Source organism: Falco cherrug, chromosome 13 (assembly GCF_023634085.1).
Source record: "Falco cherrug isolate bFalChe1 chromosome 13, bFalChe1.pri, whole genome shotgun sequence".
Lineage (NCBI taxonomy): Eukaryota > Metazoa > Chordata > Aves > Falconiformes > Falconidae > Falco > Falco cherrug.
The window spans coordinates 8,391,591-8,412,060 of NC_073709.1; the positions used below are offsets into that span (position 1 = coordinate 8,391,591).

At 39.8% G+C, this 20,470-nt stretch overlaps 1 protein-coding gene across 3 annotated transcripts in view; it reads left to right on the forward strand.

Moving 5' to 3' along the window:
- The window catches only part of SNAP25 (synaptosome associated protein 25), a 66,272-nt gene extending 46,740 nt beyond the window's left edge, over nucleotides 1-19,532 (forward strand). For 2 of the 3 annotated variants that reach the window (XM_055725980.1, XM_055725978.1), the window contains 4 exons: nucleotides 7,448-7,565; nucleotides 11,565-11,690; nucleotides 13,815-13,959; nucleotides 18,213-19,532. In XM_055725980.1, coding sequence (XP_055581955.1) covers nucleotides 7,448-7,565; nucleotides 11,565-11,690; nucleotides 13,815-13,959; nucleotides 18,213-18,281 — 458 coding nt within the window. In that variant the 3' untranslated portion in view covers nucleotides 18,282-19,532. Of the gene's footprint in view, nucleotides 1-7,190; nucleotides 7,309-7,447; nucleotides 7,566-11,564; nucleotides 11,691-13,814; nucleotides 13,960-18,212 lie in introns of all 3 variants that reach the window. The other variant, XM_055725979.1, reaches the window with a different exon arrangement.
- The last annotated feature ends 938 nt before the right edge of the window (nucleotides 19,533-20,470 follow it).

Sequence of the window (20,470 nt, forward strand, 5' to 3'; positions counted from 1 at the left end):
TGTGTTTTGTTTCAGAAGTGAATTATACTGTTAACATAAATCACAAATATTGTCAAAGAAAGTCCATAAATACCCAGTTGCGTCTTGCAATGTAATTCACAAGTAGATAAGCAGAAACTTTAGTGGTTCCGATAACTTCCCTTGTGTTTAGTCTTGGGAAAATATGTTTCTGTTCTTTAACTGCTCTTTTTCCACAGATTGCTAGTGGGTTTTATATTGTTTTTAACCCTGAATTTCATTTTTTATTTTGGAGTTCTACTATTGCTAAACCTCTGTATGCAAAAATTGTCCAACCAGCTCTCTAGTCGTGCTAGGAGGGACAGTCGTCTGTGTGAGCCAAGGAGCTGAGACTGGACCCACTGACCTCGCTGAAGTCCAGGGAACTCAGTATTAAACTCTTATTGACAGTGAAACCTGAGATGTATATTGTATGGCCAGAGATGGAGTTAGTCAATAATTACAGAGAAGAATCAGACAATTTGAGAGCCTCTTTAAATTGGTTATGGTCATGCTTTAAGTGATTCAGCAAATTTAGCCTGTGACTATACAGTATGGGTTTCTCAAGGAAACAACAATGCTACAAACCGTGGGTATATTGTAACCATTGTACTACGCTAAATGTTTAATTAAGTTTTGTCCATTTTAGCCATATGTAGCTGTAATAATTCCTGATATTATTATTTTTTTAATTTTAGCAATAAAGGAATTATAGTATTGGGCAAGATACGCTAATGATGACTTTGAACCCTCTGTAATTAGTGCAATGTGTGCAACTGATGGGTGTCTCAGCAGATAATCAGATTAAGCAAATAATTTGTTAACACTGCCATGTGATCTCTTTTCAGCTGACTGCACAAGTCACTTAAGATTATTAGGTGTTAAAATATACAAAAAACATGACATTGATCTTTCCAGTGGGAGGCAAGCAGAATATCTAATCTCCGCAGTTGCTTGAAGCTCTATTTCTAAGTTTCCTTACAAAATTGCTTGCTTTGAAGTCGAATAGACTTTACAAGGAAAACTTCTTTGATCCGATCTCAATCTAAATAATGCAAAGCAGAACTCATTTTCTGACATCAATAAGCAGAAGTCTTTGGGATCATAAAAGGAAATAAGTCAATATAATTTTACAGTACTAGGTATTTATACGATAAAGCCAATGTGGCTAGCTCCTGTTGCCTGAACTGTTTAGCGCAGCTGGCCACATAGCAGACCACAGAGTCTGTTATAACCCTTCACAAGAGCTTTCATTACTCCTGTTCCACAGAGAATAGGACTGCCATAAAAACTAGAGACCTCCTCTAGCGCACTTTTAAGTCACTGGGAATTTGAATTGGCTTTTGGAGTAGGCCCTTTGCAATACCAAGAGTTACTAATTTTTGAGCCAGATATTGTCACCCAAACCAGTTCAACACAGTTCTTCCCCTGGGGAGCCCACAGGAAAGAGCTAAGAGGTTAGATTCTCCTTGTTGAGATTTTTTTCCATTAGTGAAAAAGTCTTTGCCAGACCCTATGTGCATCCATAATGTTTACATTTCTTTAAATCTGGCCTTGAGTCCAGCTCCCTTAATTATTTAAATATAAATATGTACATAACACTTTAAATTAAAATATTTGCTTTTCACACTAAAAATGTCATGCTACAAAAGATTATTGAGCAGTGGCAATAACTCTGCTTCATTAAATAGGTATTTGAAACATGCTAACTTAGAAAAATACCAATACTTGGATGTATGTTGGTTAAAAGCAGACTGCAGAAATTAAACTGATAGTACCAAGTAGGAACATGAAGATAAACCTGAACTGCTGATATAGGAGGGGTCTCAGAGTGGTAGCTCTCTTCCTCCAAAGGAAACTCCCATCACATGGGAGTGTTAGCAGGCAGAGAAATTTGGGCCTTGAAGGACATTTTTTTGTCTGATGATGTCCTCATGCAGCTTATTACAAAAGAATGTTGTGTTTGTATTCCAAACAGGGTGGAGGAGAGAAACTTTTCCAATAATAACAGTAGCAGCACAGCCATTTTTCATCTAAAACAAGATACAGGAATAGCCACAACTTTGATAAGCCACAAAGAAAATGTCAATGCAACTGAATTTTTCTCCCTGCACCATGGCAACAGCAAATGCACAACCCGCAATACCAGCAAACATAGGGAGCAGTTTAATCTACCCAGTTGATCTGCACTCTAGATCAAATTGAAGTATGGAGATAAAACTTGGAATAACTGGGCAACTCCACAAGCAAAAGTGTTGTCACCATGTGATGGTACCCAAGCTAGCTGACTTCTGCTTTGTCAACTTTGCAGGAGTTGTGAGTTTTACGGTTTTGTATGAGTTATGGCTGATCTGCTTCTATGGCACTGGAGAAACAACTGCAGTAAATACAAAGATAATTAGCATTCCTTTCCCTCAGAGAGCAAAATCATGGCCCCTTGCACAGGCCCCTTCTCCAGCTTATCTCCTATTCAACAGCTACCATGAAAATTGATAGACAGCCAGCCAGATGCTAAAAGCAGAGTTGCTAGAGGTGCTCCAAAAACACCTATAAGCTGAGCTGATCACAGTCAGAAATGGTTTGCTAATTAGTGGGGAAAAAAAAGGTATCTATCAACTATTCCAGGTTCTACAGGGAAAATAGTATTAATTATGTTCAAAATGTAGTGCAGAACAAAAGACAAATGAACCCCCCACAAAAGGAGGTTGTGCCTTGTCTACTGTTATTTTTAGCCCAGCTACATGTGGGCTCACAAGCACTCCCCGCCAGCTTTCTTCCATTTGTACCTGGGCTCAGCAATCCCTTTCACAGCAAAGCGAGGTCAAGACTCAGGATTTCTGAAAAGGCTGTGCTAGAAATGTACTGTGCTCCAATATGATTCTCCTTTATGGAAAATGCGATCATGGAGTACCATCGCAAATAGTTAATCTTTTGACTCTCTTTCAGATTCAGCCCTCTTGTATGCAATTACGATTACAATGTGTTCTTAGGTGTCCTTTTTTTTTTTTTTTTCTTCTCTAATTAAAATTGTCCTTCGTGGAAATTGCTTCATTGCACAATACTCCAGGCCAAGGAGCCAGTTCCCTTCTCCACAGGCATTTAACTGACATTCAAGCACAGGACTCAGATCCCAGACACTAGTCAAGAAACTTTTGTTATAAATTACAGATGGAGCTGCAAAGGTGGAGCAACACCACACTTGCCCTGTCCTGGTCCTGCATTCAATGCTGTGCAAGATGCTTTTGCAGCTGTGTTTGCTTGAGACACCACAGGAGCAGCTGAGGGATGTCTTTGCTACAGCTTTCCTCTCCCAGCCACTTCCTCAGATCAGTCACAGAGTGGGGATTTGCCAGGCTGGATGTTATGGAAGATCCTGGCAAAGACCCACCGGCAAGGGGCTACAATGCTACAGTATAACTAACAGGACTAGCTTATGGTCCCTCAGTTGCCTACAGTTTTAGCACAGAAGTAATTCATAAGTATAACTATACAGGTAAAAAAATAATTCTTGTTTGTATCCTAAGACATGCCATTAGTTTGCTGTAAGATCTGGAAGAAGATATATGGCCACTACATTTGAATCAAAGTTACATTCTCAGACAAAAAAGGGTATCAATATGCCAAAAGGCCTAATAATTAGCAGAGCTTCCAGGGAAAAAAAAAAAGAAAAAAAAGAAGGAAATCTCAATAAAACATACCACTGGTGGTTGTCTGCTTCCAGACAACACTAATTCTCTTATGTATCGTATATAAGATATAAACATATATATAGATGTAGTATATTCAAACCATACTGCAACAAACTATCAAAAGATGTTTAAACTCTGACCTTGAAGTGCTTCTCTAAATGGGGCATAAAAAACATGATCTTTTCTAGGTGTGAATTTTCACAGGTTCATGGCAGTATATGCTCGCAGACTGTCTTCCCTAAAACTTTTAATAAAATACAAAATTTGGAACAGGAAAGATCGATGAAAACAGACATTAAATTAACCTTCTGATAGCCATCTGATTTCTTACGGGCAGTGATTAATTCTGGGCCAGATTTTAATATCAGTTATACCAAAACAAATCCAGAATGACCCCATTAAGTCAATTCCTCTATAATATTTATGCCTCAATAATTGTGGTTAGACTTATAAATCTATTTCCGTGCCGGTGGGACCAGATCTTTGACAGGTATAAATTGGTGTTGCCGATGAAGCCAGCATAACTACACCAATTTAAACCAGTCAACAATCCAGCCCATGACATTAACTACTAGTAAATGGTTTCAGGACCAGCAGCCAGCTGTCCAGACTTCTGGACTACAAATATGACATAGGTTTTTTACACTGATGAGGTTTCCTTTAATGGAAGATAAATTAGTTGTGGGTTGCTTTTCTATTCAGAAATAGCATAGGCATCACACACAAATCCTGAAGCAGATAAATTAAGTCAGGTTCCTGGAGAGAGCTATAATTTAAATGAAACTCTTTGAGTCATGTCAAATATACTCTTCAATTAGCATTCATCTATTCAGACAGAATAGGAAACAGGCAAGGAAAGTTCAAAAGGCCCTACTACATGCTTGGCTCCAGAGAATGTGCATCTAAGCAAGGAAACATGCTTAGACTGAAAGCCATCAATGGTATCAGATCTAGGACTGATCCCTGCAGTCTTACCTGGCTTTTTCTACTGGCCAGCCAAGATAGAGAAATACTAGCTGCAAGATCAGTGGAAGAAAAGTCAGTACCTCTTGTCCCTCCCAGTGCCAAAATACATGTGGAAATAGCCTTAACTGACAGCCCTGAAAACCAGCTGGGCTCTGCTCTGCCAACATGGCTCTCACAAGAAGATGGTGGGAATCTATGACAGAAATTTAGCAGTTGCCATCATGCTGCATGAACCAGCATAAAAACCAACTCACACTCACACAGCTGCTTCCCAGAGCAAGAGCACGCGCCCAATTACACAGGAGCAGGCACTCCTGAGTTAGTGAGGAGCAGGAGCATTTAGAGAAGTATCACCTTCTACCACATGCTCACATTTCTGATGATATTGGCAACTGAGGCTACAAACATGAACCAAAGCTTCTACTAAAGCCTCCCAACTGAAATGTAAAATCACAACGTGCATTAAACCAATCCAACATTGTATTTCAGTTTCTTGGCTCAGCAGTGTAACTGGCAGAACTCGTGCAGCGTCTCTCAGGTTTCCTTATTAGTTTCTCAATCCTTTGCTCACATCATATGTGCCCCTTGTAAAGGACAGTACCAAGTAACCCTGATCCTCTAAATGTATCAAAAACTCCTGTGGTATCAGGAGGCAGGCACATCCAGCTGAGGAGAATGAGAACTGACAGCTGAAAAGCAGATGAATCTCACAATACTGACATGGCAGCTCTCCTCAAAGCCCAGCCTCATGCAAGAATTAAACAAAGAGCACAAGTTCAATATTTGAATTATTTCAGCTTGAATAATTTAGGCCAGGATTTTCACGGCCCTCTAGGGGTGAGATGCCCATTTCCCATTAAAATTATTTTGTTTAATTAATTTTAATAGGAATTTGGTATCCAAATTCCCCAGAAAGCTTTGAAAATCTAAATTTCAATTGTTATTAGAAACCCAAGTAAGAAAGTAGGCCTATTCATGTTTCCAAATTAGTCAAGAGGAGTTTTATACTGATGTCAATATGCACATGATTTTTTTTTCTAAAACGCTTTTTTTTTTTCTTCTTCTGGATAAGACTCAGTCAACATCAGAGATGACATTAAATGCCTCCTATAACCAGTGCTCTCTTAGGTCCTTTCATCAGGTCTAATTCTGTGATTGTATATTTTCTATTCAATACAGGGAATAGGGGTGTATTTGGTTTTTACTGGGATTGCTTTACTTTGCCTCTTTAGGAACAGTTACAAATTTTAATGGATTGAAATGAATGAATTGAATTGAAATTAAATGAATTTTAATGAACTGAAATACACTCGGAGTAATTTTCTCATCCTGTGTAATACTTATTTGGGTATATCCTTCCTGAAACAAATGGTGAGGCTTTCCACCCCCGTAAAATGCTGTTGCTACCGCTGACTCCACATAAGACTCCTGACCCCACTGGATCTATATTAACTTACATCAGAGGAGGATCCATTCCTACAATTTTACATTGTGGCATTTTGTTCTTCTAGGCCATTTTCCCCAGCTTTAATAGTGAAGAAATTAACACATCAAATTATTCTGAACTACCAAGTCAGTAGAAAACCCTACATCATTGTCAGCCTTAGGTGGAAATAAGCCAAATTCTATTTGATGCCAGTGGAGAGACAGTGTCTCTATATGGCTGGTTACTGGGCTTGGTGCTTCATAACTTGCCCTGGAGCAAAGCAGAAGTGACCCCACTGAAGACTTGAGTCTTCACCCAATGCTTGTTTTTGTAAGATCCCTTGGGGACAGAGGCAAAAACCGTCACAGCCAGTGGTCCTCTTTCACTGAGCATCAGGCTCCTGGAGTGGTTGCAATTGCTCTGTGTTCACTGGGGTTACTCCTGATCTTCAGCATCCATACCAGAAAAAAAAGCAGCCCTGAAGCCATACTCGGATTAGAGATTAATATCCAATGCAAATCAAAGTGGCAGGTCTCAGTTTCCTCAGCCTCTGGAAAAACAAGTACTTGGACACAGATCTTAACAGCTCGCTCCATCTCTGGTACTGTTACTACCAGCTCTCTCACTCACTAATCAAAGCAATCATGCTGCCCCAAACCACCTAATTCCAAGGCATTTGTAAGCATAAGTAACTGAAGTATTTTCCATGGAAGGACACCTTTTCTCTTGTATTAACATACATAAATGCAAAATAATAACACTATCTTTCTTTCTCTTGGATGTCATTGGTGTCTTAGTAAGTGGATGTATTGTATTATGTTTCTGGACCTTGAACTTTATAACCCTTCCTTTCTACATCATTACATCTTGTTTTAATTAATATATTTCAAACAAACTCCTCCTTTGTTTTGCTCTTCCCATATTAGTAAAAAAACATCTTTGGCATCCATTGCAGCATACATCCTTTCAGCAATGCATCACCTCAGATTAATGCATTGTAATGTCATTATTAATTCAGTTCTACATGGTCATTTTTCATGTTCTGTTGAAGACAAAAGCAAACAAACAAAAATACAATTCATTCCACACTGTCATCCCTTTGTCCTGACCAGAACAACTCGATCGTGTTGAAGAAGGCATGAACCATATCAACCAAGACATGAAGGAGGCCGAGAAAAATTTAAAAGATTTAGGGAAATGCTGTGGCCTTTTCATATGTCCTTGTAACAAGTAGGTACTGGGTACCGGCTCTGCTATGTGGTGTCCAGTTTTTTTTGTCACAGTGAATGTCTGAAGTTTTTGTCTTTTTTTTCTTTGTCCTTTTCCATCTGCTTCATTCTGTGGGGATAAAATACTTGTGTTTAATCAGAACAACTGGAACGCATCGAAGAGGGAATGGACCAAATCAATAAGGACATGAAAGAAGCAGAAAAGAATTTGACGGACCTAGGAAAATTCTGTGGTCTTTGTGTCTGTCCATGTAACAAGTAGGTGCTGCCTGCCTCATCTCTTTGAGCACTTAAGGCTGATCCCAAAGGCCTTGTGAAGCTCATCCTTGCTAGGCACATGGACAGGATGAGCATGTGGCATGCAGAAAGAACGATTCTGGTTCAAATGCATTCATCTCATAGCATAGACAACTGACTGGGAATTACTGTAGTTGCATTAAAATCAGGCATACTGCAGTGAAAGCTTCACTGTTGACACCTTTTAATGGTAAAAGTTTCAACATTTTACACAAAGTGTACTGAGTGGTTCCATTTTCCAGCAAACAAAAACACTGGGGCTACCTTATTCCTGGAGAGCCTAAATTTTGAAACATATATTTACATACAAGTTTAATGAGAAAAAAAAAAAACAAAACAAAACCAAAAAACCAGCTGAAAAAATTCAGAAGAGGACGTAATAAACATTACTCAAAATTTTGGATGAAAATCGCATGTTTTTTCATTGTTCAACTGAAATAGCCCTTGATGAGCTCTTGGAAGAGACATGATGTTTCACAATTGGAACACAACTTGAAATGGTTTTCATCCTGCCATAGGCAACAAATTTGAGAAATCCTGAACATGCCAAATTTCTCTCATTTGGGTAGCACGTACACTAAACAGAAATGTTGAAATGCATCGAATTTGCTTGCATGCCATCAGACTTGAGCGAAATTGTCCTCCCAGTAATGCAAAGCTTGTTTTAAATGCCAAATGAAAATGTGATGTGCGGTTATGTGGGTGTAGGAAATTGGGGACAAAGTGGACCAACCAGAAGTCCTTGAGGAATAGCAAATCCAGCACACAGTGAGTAGGCATGCAACCAAGCTACAGTGAAAACATTCATAAATGGTTGGCCAGAGATTGGGCAGGAAACAAAGCAGAGTGCAGTTGTTCGGTAGTATTGTGCTCCCTTAGTGAGTGGCACAGATATTTAGTTCACTGCCAGGGCCTGACCCTACCATGATTATCAAGACCAAAGGGAAGACAGCTGTCATGGAGCTCAGTGGATCTTTTGTCAAAAATCAACACAGTAGGACTGGGTTTCTGCCTTATCAGTCACCATTTATTTTGAAGTTAATTCCCTTGGGACACAATACAGATACAACCTTAGATTAAAAAAAAAATAAAATTAATTTTGCTCCTGTACCAAGCCACAAATACTTTGCTGGGGTAAACATTTTGCCTAGAATATGAGTACTATTGCCTTGGTATGCACAATGGGAGAGAGGCAAGGAGGAACAGAAAGAGCTACACACACACACAGAGCCTTAGTCAGTGGGACTACCTGCAACTGATATCAGCTGTGCTACAGGCTTTAGCCCTGCTGTCCTGCACCAGAGAACCCAGTGCAGAAAAGCTGCAGGCACAAGAGCATGCAGCAGAAACTTCACATCTCTCACACTCCAGAAGCTGTTGCAGGGTAAAAAGGAACACTGTTCTGGCTTGCTCTTCCTGGAGAAATCTGGCATAATGCCTACATCAAAAGTTCACCCTCAAAATACAAAAGATTCCAATGTATTTTGCAGGAATTGTCATTTTTTAGAGCAGCTTTAATATTCCGTACTGTAGGAAAGGCTGCTCAGAACTGACAGCCAGACCTGTGGCATGTATGGGGCTAGCACCTGACATGTAGCCTTAAAACATTTACCACTTCACTGTGATTGCAGTATCATGAAATCAATAGATGCAAGAACAGAAAGATACTGCATGCATTTGATGTGGGGGACATTAATTTTTAGAGGTGTCTCTTTCCTGCTTTGAAGCAGTATTTTGACCTTTGCAGTCTGCAGCCAGATTTCATAAACCAGCACTGCTAATCAGTCAGTGTGTTCAGTAACAGAGAATGAATGAGCAATGCTTTTTGAGACTGTTCCTTGAATCACTATGCCAGGACTCAAGAAAGGAGAGAAATCCATACAGTTCTGGGCATCAGTATCACCGTGATCCCCTAATGCTCTTCTGGCTGGTGGTAGATTAATGGCATATATTGAAAAAAAGATTGACCATTTCACACATAACTATACTTCGATTTACAGAGCAAATAGAACTCTGTAAGCCTTACCAAAATGTAAGGCTTGATCCTACATTCTTAGGAGATTGAAAATGCCCATGGGATGAGACTTTGACCAGACTGCATTCATAAGGACAATTGCTATTGACCATGAGGAGACCCAGACTCCATCTGTTGACTTTAATGGGAAGTCCACAAAAAAATGGAGATCAAGTTCTGGGTGTGTAAAGTCATTCACCTCAAAAACAGAGACTGACTCTCTCAAAGTTGCACAGGCCTAAAGAACAGACAGAAACCTGTAAATGTATGTGCAATGAGAATTACTTCCACTCATTTTTAGAAATGCCAAAGCTGATGTATAGTTTCAGAGAACTAAGAACAAACAAGCCAACCATCATCTTTTTAAGTCTTCAAAAAGTTTAAAAGAAATAAGCAACAAAATAGATAAGTAAGAAAGATCCTCTTTTCACCTACATTTTAATTGTATATTGGAGCATACAACACATCTTCAGGCTCAACAGAAGCTGAGCTGCTTCGAAGGGCATGGAGAGAACATAACACCAGAGGATTATGGGTTTGTTGTGTCCATTCCCAAATCCTCCAGAAGCACATTCAGTTTATCCCCATAAATCCAAGCCACAGGGCTGTTTATACGACTGACTGGAGCTGACCAAAGAACAGGGAAACCATGGAGATTTGCAGTTCCCAACAGGTTTGTTGGAAACTGCTCCATTTCCAGAATAAAATCAAGAACTTACACCTACAGACCCCAAACATTCACACTCTCCTATTAAAGTGTTCCATTTCATCTGACAACCCAAATGACAGCAACCCTAAATATGTTGCACATGCTAATCTGCCACTGAAGGTATGCCTGGATTTTAATTTTCTATCCATGGCAGCTCAGTCAAAAATGGCTCTCTGAAAGCTAATGTAACTGTCATAACCAACAACTATAACAAGTTGCTAGGCTATTTTAAAGTCCTGTGGTTTAAAACTCCTGAAGGAAGTGATGATCCATTTTTGCCTGTGTCTTGCTTATTGTGAAGGCTGTTACCGCTGATGCATTAAGAGTATGATGAACTATTGGGGCAACTGTGCTTAGTGAGAATGCTTCACTTCTTATTCATGCCTGTAGCTGGTGCATGAAGAAAAATGTAGAAAAATTTCCCTTTCTGATGCTAGATTGCTCGTATCTTTTCTTTTCTCCTGCACTCATTTCACTTCTGCCTATTTTACTTTTTGTCTCTGTGGACAAAGGTTTGTACATCAACTGTCGATGTATGATTACTATTTTCAAGTACCGATATATTATTTGAAAAATCTAATGAACCCTATGAATTTTATGATAAAATCATCCCAAATCACCTTGGGAAAGGGTAGTGGCTTTAAATGCCTGTTATGCCACATACATGTTAAAATAATATCAACAGGAGCCCAATCTTCTGCATGGTAAAATGTTAAAATCTAGCCAAATCCATTTTTCTCTAGGAGGGTGTGTTGCTGTGATGTGATGTACACACTATACTTGGCAGTTCTGTTTTTATGTTTGTCTGCCAGTACGTTCTCTGTGTTTGATGTCAAAATGTATGTGTCACTGAAATGAAACAATGTTTTCTACTTATCTGTATTTCTTCTCTTCTTTTTTCTTTTTCCTTTTTATTTTATTATATTTTTTTTTAATCTTCTTTCTGGAAACTAAGTCAACATCCAAAAACCTGTGTGCGGTGTTGTAGACTTGACAACTGCAATTCATCCTATTGGAGACAAACCCTCTGACCATCACAGTTGTTGTGGCAGTAAAGTAAAAAAACAAAAAACCAAACCCCTCCTTTTATCCAGGGTTATGATATATCGGTATACAATCAATGACCCTCTTATCTGAAAACTCATTTGCTTGATTCAGCTTTTAGCTTGGAGAAGTAAAGTTTCGTGTTTGTCCTTGTCCACTTGATGCTCTGTTACTCATCATCTTTTTTGCATAGGCTTAAATCAAGTGATGCTTACAAAAAAGCCTGGGGCAATAATCAGGACGGTGTTGTAGCCAGCCAGCCTGCACGTGTTGTAGATGAACGGGAGCAGATGGCCATCAGTGGTGGCTTTATCCGCAGGTGAGCCTTTTATCTACTGTTTTCTCTCTTTCTCCTGGTCACTGATATATTTAGATTTCTTCCATATGGTCATGAGTTCTGTGACGCTCATTAACTCCTTCGGTGGTGCTGAGTAATGCAGTGGAGCCAGTGTTTTTCACCAAGTGGTTTGTGCTCAGATTCAGGTTGTCAGTGATTAAGACAGGCACTAAAGGCTTACCGCATCCACTGACTTCCCGGGCCCTGTGGGTGCTTCCCTGAGCTACTGCAAAGGATGGTTACGTGGCTGGAAATCCTGGAAGAAAGGGTCTTAGCTCTGAGAACGAGAAGATGCTTGAAAACCTTGCCCTAAACCTTCCTCCTTGAGACTGACCAGATTTGGGCAATAATAAAATAGAAATAGTATCCGTTTATTTACTTCACAGCAGCAATGTGAGGTTGCAGACTGTCACTGCCAGTAAGCACTGTCTTCTGCACTCCAACTGCCTGCACTTTTCCTGGGGGCATTATTATGGGCCTTATTAATGACAGTTGTCAAATACTTCAGAAATTAATTGTCAGATAAATACTAGTTTATTGTTATTATGTCTCAAGATATGTAGTGCTCATTATCCATCCTTGCTAGAAGATGTACCAAAGCATCCAGCACCCCTTCCTTTCTTTTCAAAAAGAAAAAAAGCCTCAGGCTCCTTGCCAAAGCACTGAGCCAATTGCAGAACTTGAAGCACACTTTTAACTAGAGGTGCACCACTTCCCTGCTTGTGACTATCAAAAAAAACTCACTAAGTGAGAAATGACGCCCCATTCCCTAGCTGCTGTAAAGCCACAATTACAGAGAAACACTGATGCTTTAGTGGCAACCCCTGCGCACTCAAATGAAAGCCAGTTTGAATCACACAGCTATATTAATGACAACCAAACTGCAAACTTTCAGCAATACATAGGGATCCTGCAATAAGTACATACTGATTACAGTGCTTATAGAGCATGTATTTAGATGACAATGCTATCAGCTGAATGGATAAAGGCATACCAGTAGGCAAAGCTTTGATCTCTGAAGATTAAGGACACCAGATTAATAAGTAATTATCTTTCCCAAAACTATTATCCACTTATTTTTTTGGCTGCTGTGATAAAGGGAAATCAGTGTGATAGAAACAATGCTGTCATGCAATCTGGAGCGTGGGATGGAGTTGCCATTTAAGTTTGCTGGGTCTGCCATTCACTTTTTTCCTTTCTTTCTGGATGGCAGCCCCACCAACATGAAGGCTGGGGCACGATAACAGAATAGCAGCAAAGGAAGTTATGCTACACCATAATCATTCTGCAAATAGCCTGTAGCACTCTTTTGGCACCTACAGAAACACAAATCGCATAAAGCTCAAGTAGCGATCTTCCGAGTGGAACCCATGGACCTTGCCTTTCCCAGTGTCAGTCATCACATGCCTCTCTAGTCACTGAAGAGTTGAACTAGGCCTTGGCCTAAGCACAATTTTTTTCTACTAAAAACCAAACAACTGAAAAAGACAGTGCTAAGAATGAGAGACAAAGGTTCTTTACTAAAGCCAGTAAATCTGAGAGAAGCTGCTTCTGTCATTTACCAGAAATACATTTAATTAAGTAGGATGTTAAGTCAGGATTTTTACAGCTGAAGCAGCTCTTCCCCAATATTTCAGTGAGCCCCAAATGTACAAGGACTGGACAGTATCCATAGCTATGTGTAGTTCAAGGAGGGGAGCTGGTATAGCTCCAATTCCACCACCGTCCAGCACTTCCCACACACTCTAACCACACACAGGTCCCAAAGGAGCACCCTTTCAGTCTTTGTTTGAGAAGGACCATCACTAGCAGAGAGGTGTACTATGTGGTACAGACAAGCTCAGACAGCAACACTTCTAGGAGAAGCAGACATGAGCAGTACAAATGAAGTGGTGATGAACCTAGACAATTAAGCCCCAAATCAAAAAATTAAGTCTATGTTTTTCAGGCTAGCTACTTATTAATCCCTTTTCTTCTAAGCCGAGCACAGCAGCATGCTCCTCAGATGACAAGTGAAGGAGGATGCAGAGGAGGTTTTGGGTGAATCAGATTTTCAGGGGGAACCTCCTTTGTGTCTGCTTAAAAGAACTGGTTTTTTGCTCCCAGGGTAACAAATGATGCCCGGGAAAATGAAATGGATGAGAACCTCGAGCAGGTCAGTGGCATCATTGGCAACTTACGTCACATGGCCCTGGACATGGGCAACGAGATCGACACACAGAACCGCCAGATTGACAGGATCATGGAGAAGGTAAGAACTGACATTTCTAAGAGGACCAAAAAGGGGCTGTTTTTCCTCTTCTGCAGGCACAGGCTGTGCACGCTGCTGTTTGTCTTCAGTTTGGAGAAGGACAAGGGACAGAAATAGCTGCTAGAGCTCTTCTCTCTTCTCCCTCTAAATCCTTGGGCCAAAGCAGAGCTCTCTGCTGTGGATCTTCAGTAACCTCCAGTGAAACCACAATGTTGTGCTTGCCAGATAACAGCTGGCAAAGGGACCTCTTAGCATGAATTGAGGCTCCTTCTGCAACAGCTTTGTGAAAGGAGAAGTGCCCTGAGCTAGGCAGAACTGTGGGGCCTGGGTCTGAACACCCCCACACTTCCTGGCAAGTTTTAAACTTTCCTGGACTTTCCCTTCCCTTGGAAACTCCATAAGCAATTCAGAATTGGATCACCTGTTTGGAGGACCAGTCCCCAAAAGAGGATGGGGATTTATTAAGCAAGACTTTGCCATATGGTAACAGTTCAGCCAGTCTTGTCATACTGCCTGCTTATAATCACATTAGGACAGAGATCTGCCAGCAATCTTGGGGGGTGTGTGTGTGTGTGTGTGTGCGGAGAATGGGAGGTGGGGGAGAGAGAGAGAAAGAGAGATATGTGCATATATATCTATATAAAATCCTGGGCTCTACATGGCCCCTGTGAAATACAAAAACTCAGCAGTACTACAAAACCACCATTTAAAAAGGCAAGAGAGCACCATTCCAGTGCCAGACCTGCATTGCAGATTTCTCAAGCAGACAGCAGCATCCTTCAAACCTGGCTGGGAACTCACTGCCATCCTCAGATCCCAAGATCTGCAAGCCATCTGCATTTGTACTGGCAGAGCTCCAGGCACAGGCACAGCCAGGCTGAAGTGACATAAGAGGCTAGATCTTCATCTGGTGTAAAATCAATACAACACTCGACTTCCGCTGAGATTTACACAACCTGAGGATCTAACCCAAGGACTTACATGTGCTACTTAGAGTTAATTCTGACCTTAAGTGGTAGAGCTTGTACTCTTGAGCCTTCTTACACGTGCAAGCCTTCTCACACAAGCACGATGCCCACGCCTATTTTTCACGTCAATTAACTACATCAGAGCCTAGTGAAAAAAATAAAGAAAATACTGCACTGAGGGACTCACTCAGATAGCTTTCCTTATTGGAGTTTGATTACAGAGAGAACTGAGCAGAGTATACATTGTCTTCAAGGTGGGAAGTTCATCTCTGACAGACAGACAGTTACATAACACAGCAGAGCACATGGCTCTGCATCTGTCAAAAGTTTTGGTTTATAAAGCTGCATCTGTTAGTTTGACTGTATTGAAAAATGCACAATATTACTGTGATGCCATTCTGCAGCATTTCATATTTCTGGGAAAAATAGGAGTGGGGTGGGTGGGGGTTACTGCTGTTATTTATATGAAAGGCACTAGAAAGCAGCATATCTATCTACATCGTGAGAAGGGACTGGGAGATTATACAGCCTACATCATAACTACTTGTAAATAAGAAGTCTAGGACATGCACTATTTTCTCAGAGAAAGTATGAGGACATGCACTATTACATGTTACCAGTCACCCTACAGATGACATAACACAGTGGCAGGAGACACTGTGGATGTGGATGGAAATGAGCTGTGTCCTACCTGTGCCTGCAGGATACTATCACAGACTACAGCAAGCCTAACAAGTCACTGTCCTCCTATCTGTTCAGGCTTGCAAACTTCTGGGTTTTGAGGCACGTGGGCCAAATCTCTAGGCAGTGCATGTGGAGAGTAGCTGGCTAACTGAGGGACTGGCCTTCCACATCTATGCAGTCCTCTTATGGAGTTAGGCATTTCATACAGCAATGGAAAAACAACATCGCAAGCTAATGTGATTCATTAAATCCAGCCTCACAGGAAGGCCTTGTCAGGCAAAGCTCCTGGCTAAGGAACAGTGACACATTCCTGAAAGATGGACTTGCAGTGTAGTCAGAGGAATCATCATGAAAGCAGCATAAAAGACAGTCTTCAGTCTTGGTGAAAATCTGCCAAATTTCTCAGAGTAAGGGCACATAGTAATGAGATACTAGAAAAAAACTCAATATATTAGAAAAACCGTCTATAAAAGACAGAAATGATGGTTAGCCAGATAGTACTGAAACCACAAATGCATGCACATCCATTTTACAATGAAATATGCCAACAGACCATTGTCCCTAGCTGGCGGTGGGCATACAGCATTGCTGGAGTTGCTTACTTTTCCTGACCAGCTGGAGCACTGTACTTTTGCTCCATTATGGTCATTAGAATGACCCTTGGCTGGCACACTTTGTGAAAGAGGGGGTGCATCACAAAGGTAACCAAAGTGCTTCTAAAGCATACATGTTAAACTGGAGCAATTCTACAGTGCAGAGGTGTAAGCTGATCTAGGCATAGTAATCAGGACAGCAATGAATAAAAGCCTGTATCCTTCCCTCAGATCAGAGAGAAAGGAACAAAAAGTAAAATAATGATGGGATGAGTGGGTTACATGGTCCGGACATCACCACCAGAAGACCCTGGCCCCAAAATGAGCCATAAATAGGAGGCTGGGAAGAAAGTAGTTCAAAGTGTTCTGTCTTGATCTAAGTGGGAAGATCTGCACAAAGACTCCCCTTGACTTTGATGCAATGTCATCCACCATCATTAGACCTTAGTATTTCTATTTAGGAACATAATGTTTCATCAATATTCAATGAATATTCATGTATTTCATGGCAAATGTAACTTCTTCCAAAACCATGATCTTATCTTTTAGGTAGTCTTCATTAGGTAAAAGCACATGAAACCATAATGTGGTAGACAAAGTCAAACTTATAGCTAAAATAAAGACGTATGGCTTATAATGAGTGGTTATACTGATCCACGCTTGTTGAGGATCTGGCACATGCTACTGTACTAAAAATACATGTCTACATAGCATTTGCCAAAACAATTATGGAGAAAAGCCCAAGATATTTAAGAATGATTTATTGCACATCAGTAAAACAAATTTTAAAAGATTTTTAAATGTATGTGGGAAAGTCACTTCACCATTCTGTCTTTGCAAATTGGAGATTTAAAATAAATCTGTACAATTTGGATACACCCCAGAGATGTGGGAACAATCATCGAAGCTAACAAAATAACAAAACAGAGACATCAACCACTGAAAAGAGTTTACTATTTGAGTTCATGCTTTTAAAGCAGTAACACATCTCTCACCTTTCCCACAGGTCTGACTTTAGAAATTGAAACCATTTTCTATCTAGTCCCCCTGCTAGCATAAGTTGGCATAGCAACACGGGCTTGAATGGAGCTTTGTCAGTTCTTTGTCAGCATCTTTAGTCTCCAAAACTAACTTCTGCAGAGCTACAGAAACCCATGGTCAAAGTTTTTTCCCACCCAAAGAGAGCTCCTAAACCTCCCAAGTGGTGGTGTTTTATTAATGGAATTTTATATTCACAGCAAGTGTTACCCCATGGAAGACAGTGAAGTTAACAGTTGAGCCTATGCTGGACTAAATTCCATTTTGGTTGATTCAAATAACAGTAGAAACCCTGCTTTTTCTTAATTCCTGTTTATGCTGCTGCCCAATAAGAGAGGTTACTCTTCCCTTCCAACTACACTGTTGAACTTTGTTGAGAGAAAGGAATAATGGCATCACTCCTACCTTATTCCCTTCCTTTCATGTGCAGAGCAAAGAAATCCAGACTGATGTATTTTGCAATAAATTTATCTTTGCCAGCATTCCCTACATCAGATCATCTAGCTTTGCTGCTTCAGCAATTCTCAAAAGTCTATTTAATTTTGACTGCATGCCTCATGATCTAAATTAGAACACGCCCAGATCCACTGAATCTGACAGAGCACTGAAGCTTTTCACCAGTGAAATCCACACGTACCTCATCCGTTCTTATCCTGCCATCCACTACCACCAATACTGCTAGCACTATCAATAGCACCAGCTACAGATCTGGCACAGCATTTACGAGAGTTCAGTGAAGCTGAATACAAACATAAAAGCTCTGCTCAAAGGCTACCTGAAGTGTCACAAAACCAGCAGAGGTGCAATTTCCTTTTGGGTCCCTAATGCCAGTACAAAAAACAGCTCTCCGGAACTTTCAAGCTGCTTCTTTTCCCTGACCTAGCCAAAACTAGAGAATTGTCCATAAAGCACTGTAGGTGTTCTCTTTCTGCCCTGTATTCATCTGTTTTTTTCCTTTGTGTTTCCCTAGGCTGATTCCAACAAAACCAGGATTGATGAAGCCAACCAGCGTGCAACAAAGATGCTGGGCAGTGGTTAAATGCAGCAAAGTGCATTTCCTTTTATCACTGTCCGACAGGGCAGTACCTTCATGCTTTTATCATGGTATTTATCTACTAGGTTTGCACACATGCACATATCAGCCCCATTGTAAATGTTGTCCTGTGTAGTTCGTCAGCTCTCCAAAAATGATACTTGTAATTATTTTTTTCTAGATATCTTTCTTTCCAAAGGTTGTACATAGTGCTGATTTGATGGCTATAGCTCACTATGATGATTTTTGGGATTTTTTCTTTCCTTGTTTCTGTTTTGGGTTCCTTTCCTTTTTTCCCTCTCCTCTCTTTTTTTTTTTTTAATCATGTTTGCTGAATGACAACACTGTTGGAATGCTAAACGTGCTGTTAACCTTTAAATATACAGTATTGTTCTTGTAAAACTGTGACATTCCACAGAGCTACTGCCATGCTCCTGTCTTTGGGTATCATGATGTTTAAGCACTTGAACCTGCTGTCTTCAGTTCTTCATAGCCATTATCTGTTGTTATGATTTCATAATTAGACAATGTGGAATTATATTACTATAACAAGCATTGCACTAAAAAGTGATGTGATTTATGCATTTATGCATGAGGAATAAATAGACTTTTAGACTCCTACTTAAACAAGAATTTTCCCATGGCAGTAGCACACCAACAATGACAACAAAAGCATGCTCAGTATTCGGACTCTTTTGGGAATATGTTATACCAGCAAGTTCGCAGTTGTGCCACTTTTTTCTTGTTGATATATATATATATAGTTATTAATCATGATAATTTTTTTTAATTATGAAAAAAAGAGGGATTTGGCACTCACCATTTAGCCATTGCCAGCAAAATAAAAGCTTGGCTGAAAATATGTCAAAGACAAAAAGAAATAAGTGTAATATATTGGGTTTGTCTGCTGCTTTTGAAGACTATCTTTTGGAGGAAACGACTACCATATGAAATGGTGCAAAGAAATGTAATTTTTATAAGGCTCTCTCTTACTAGTCGCTATCCCCATGTGGTTTGTTATCAGTACAGTTCTCTGTTGCTTACCTAGAGCTATGCACACCAAATCGCTGAGATGTTTAGTAGCTGACTTAATTAAAAAATAATAAAAAAACCTAAATGAATGAACTCTAGATAAACTGTGAGATAAATATCATTTACAGCATGTAATATGAAATTCCTTATGTCTCCTGTCAGTTTGTGAAGTGATTGACATTTTGTAGCTAGTTTAAAAATTATTAAAAATTCTAGATCTCAGAATCCATGCTTGCTTTATCCATTTGTGCCCTATGTGTCAGTGACAACTAGTTATTTGCCTCTAACCTGGGAAAAGGAGAAGTGCAAAGCCTGAAGACTCCTTACACACTAGTTCTGTATCACACATAAGAAACTAAAACATTTCTGTTTGCAGTACTGTATAAAAGTAACTACTCTAAAAATAGCATTTTATGCTCAGTACATTCCAAGTGAATATTATTTTCAATAACCTGGCTTAGATTGCCAAACGCTGAATCAAATTATATTCTCTTATTCAAGGGAAAGAAAAAATAAAATAAATCTTACAGTACAAAAGGATACAGTTCCTTAGTCAATAAAATCTATTGCTGTAGGGGATCTAGCCACGTGCTAGTACACCTCTTTTCAGGGCACACTTTGAGCTACAGAGTTTGTATGATCTGCTAAGAATAATTTTCTCAAGTGACTAACAACAACTAGTCTTTACTGCCAATGAAAAGTGTTATCATATTTTCCCAGGGTTTTTTTCCACTGTATGGACAAATTATAATTAACTCTGCATGAGTGACAGTTCACTCATGTGTCTCACATGGCTCTAAGTCAAAATACACAAAGAACATAAATGCTTGCATAATTAAAATCGCATGATAATGTAGACAAGTTACGTTTTCCTTAGCAGCTTTTTATTTTTAGTATCTATTAAAAATTCATTTATGCAAATATTTTGCCCCTCTACTTCAAACCAAAGAGTAAACTTGAAGCAAACATTTCTAATCTGCTGACCATTTCCAAACCTGTTCATTCAGGGATTGTAGTATTTGTGACAGCACTATCATTCTGCAGTGTCAAAGCCTACTGAAGGAGTGCAATAATTGTACTGGAAAATGCACCAGTATGGGACCAAACATATACAAGGATATTTGAGAAGGGCAAGAAATACATAAACAAATAATGAAGATATT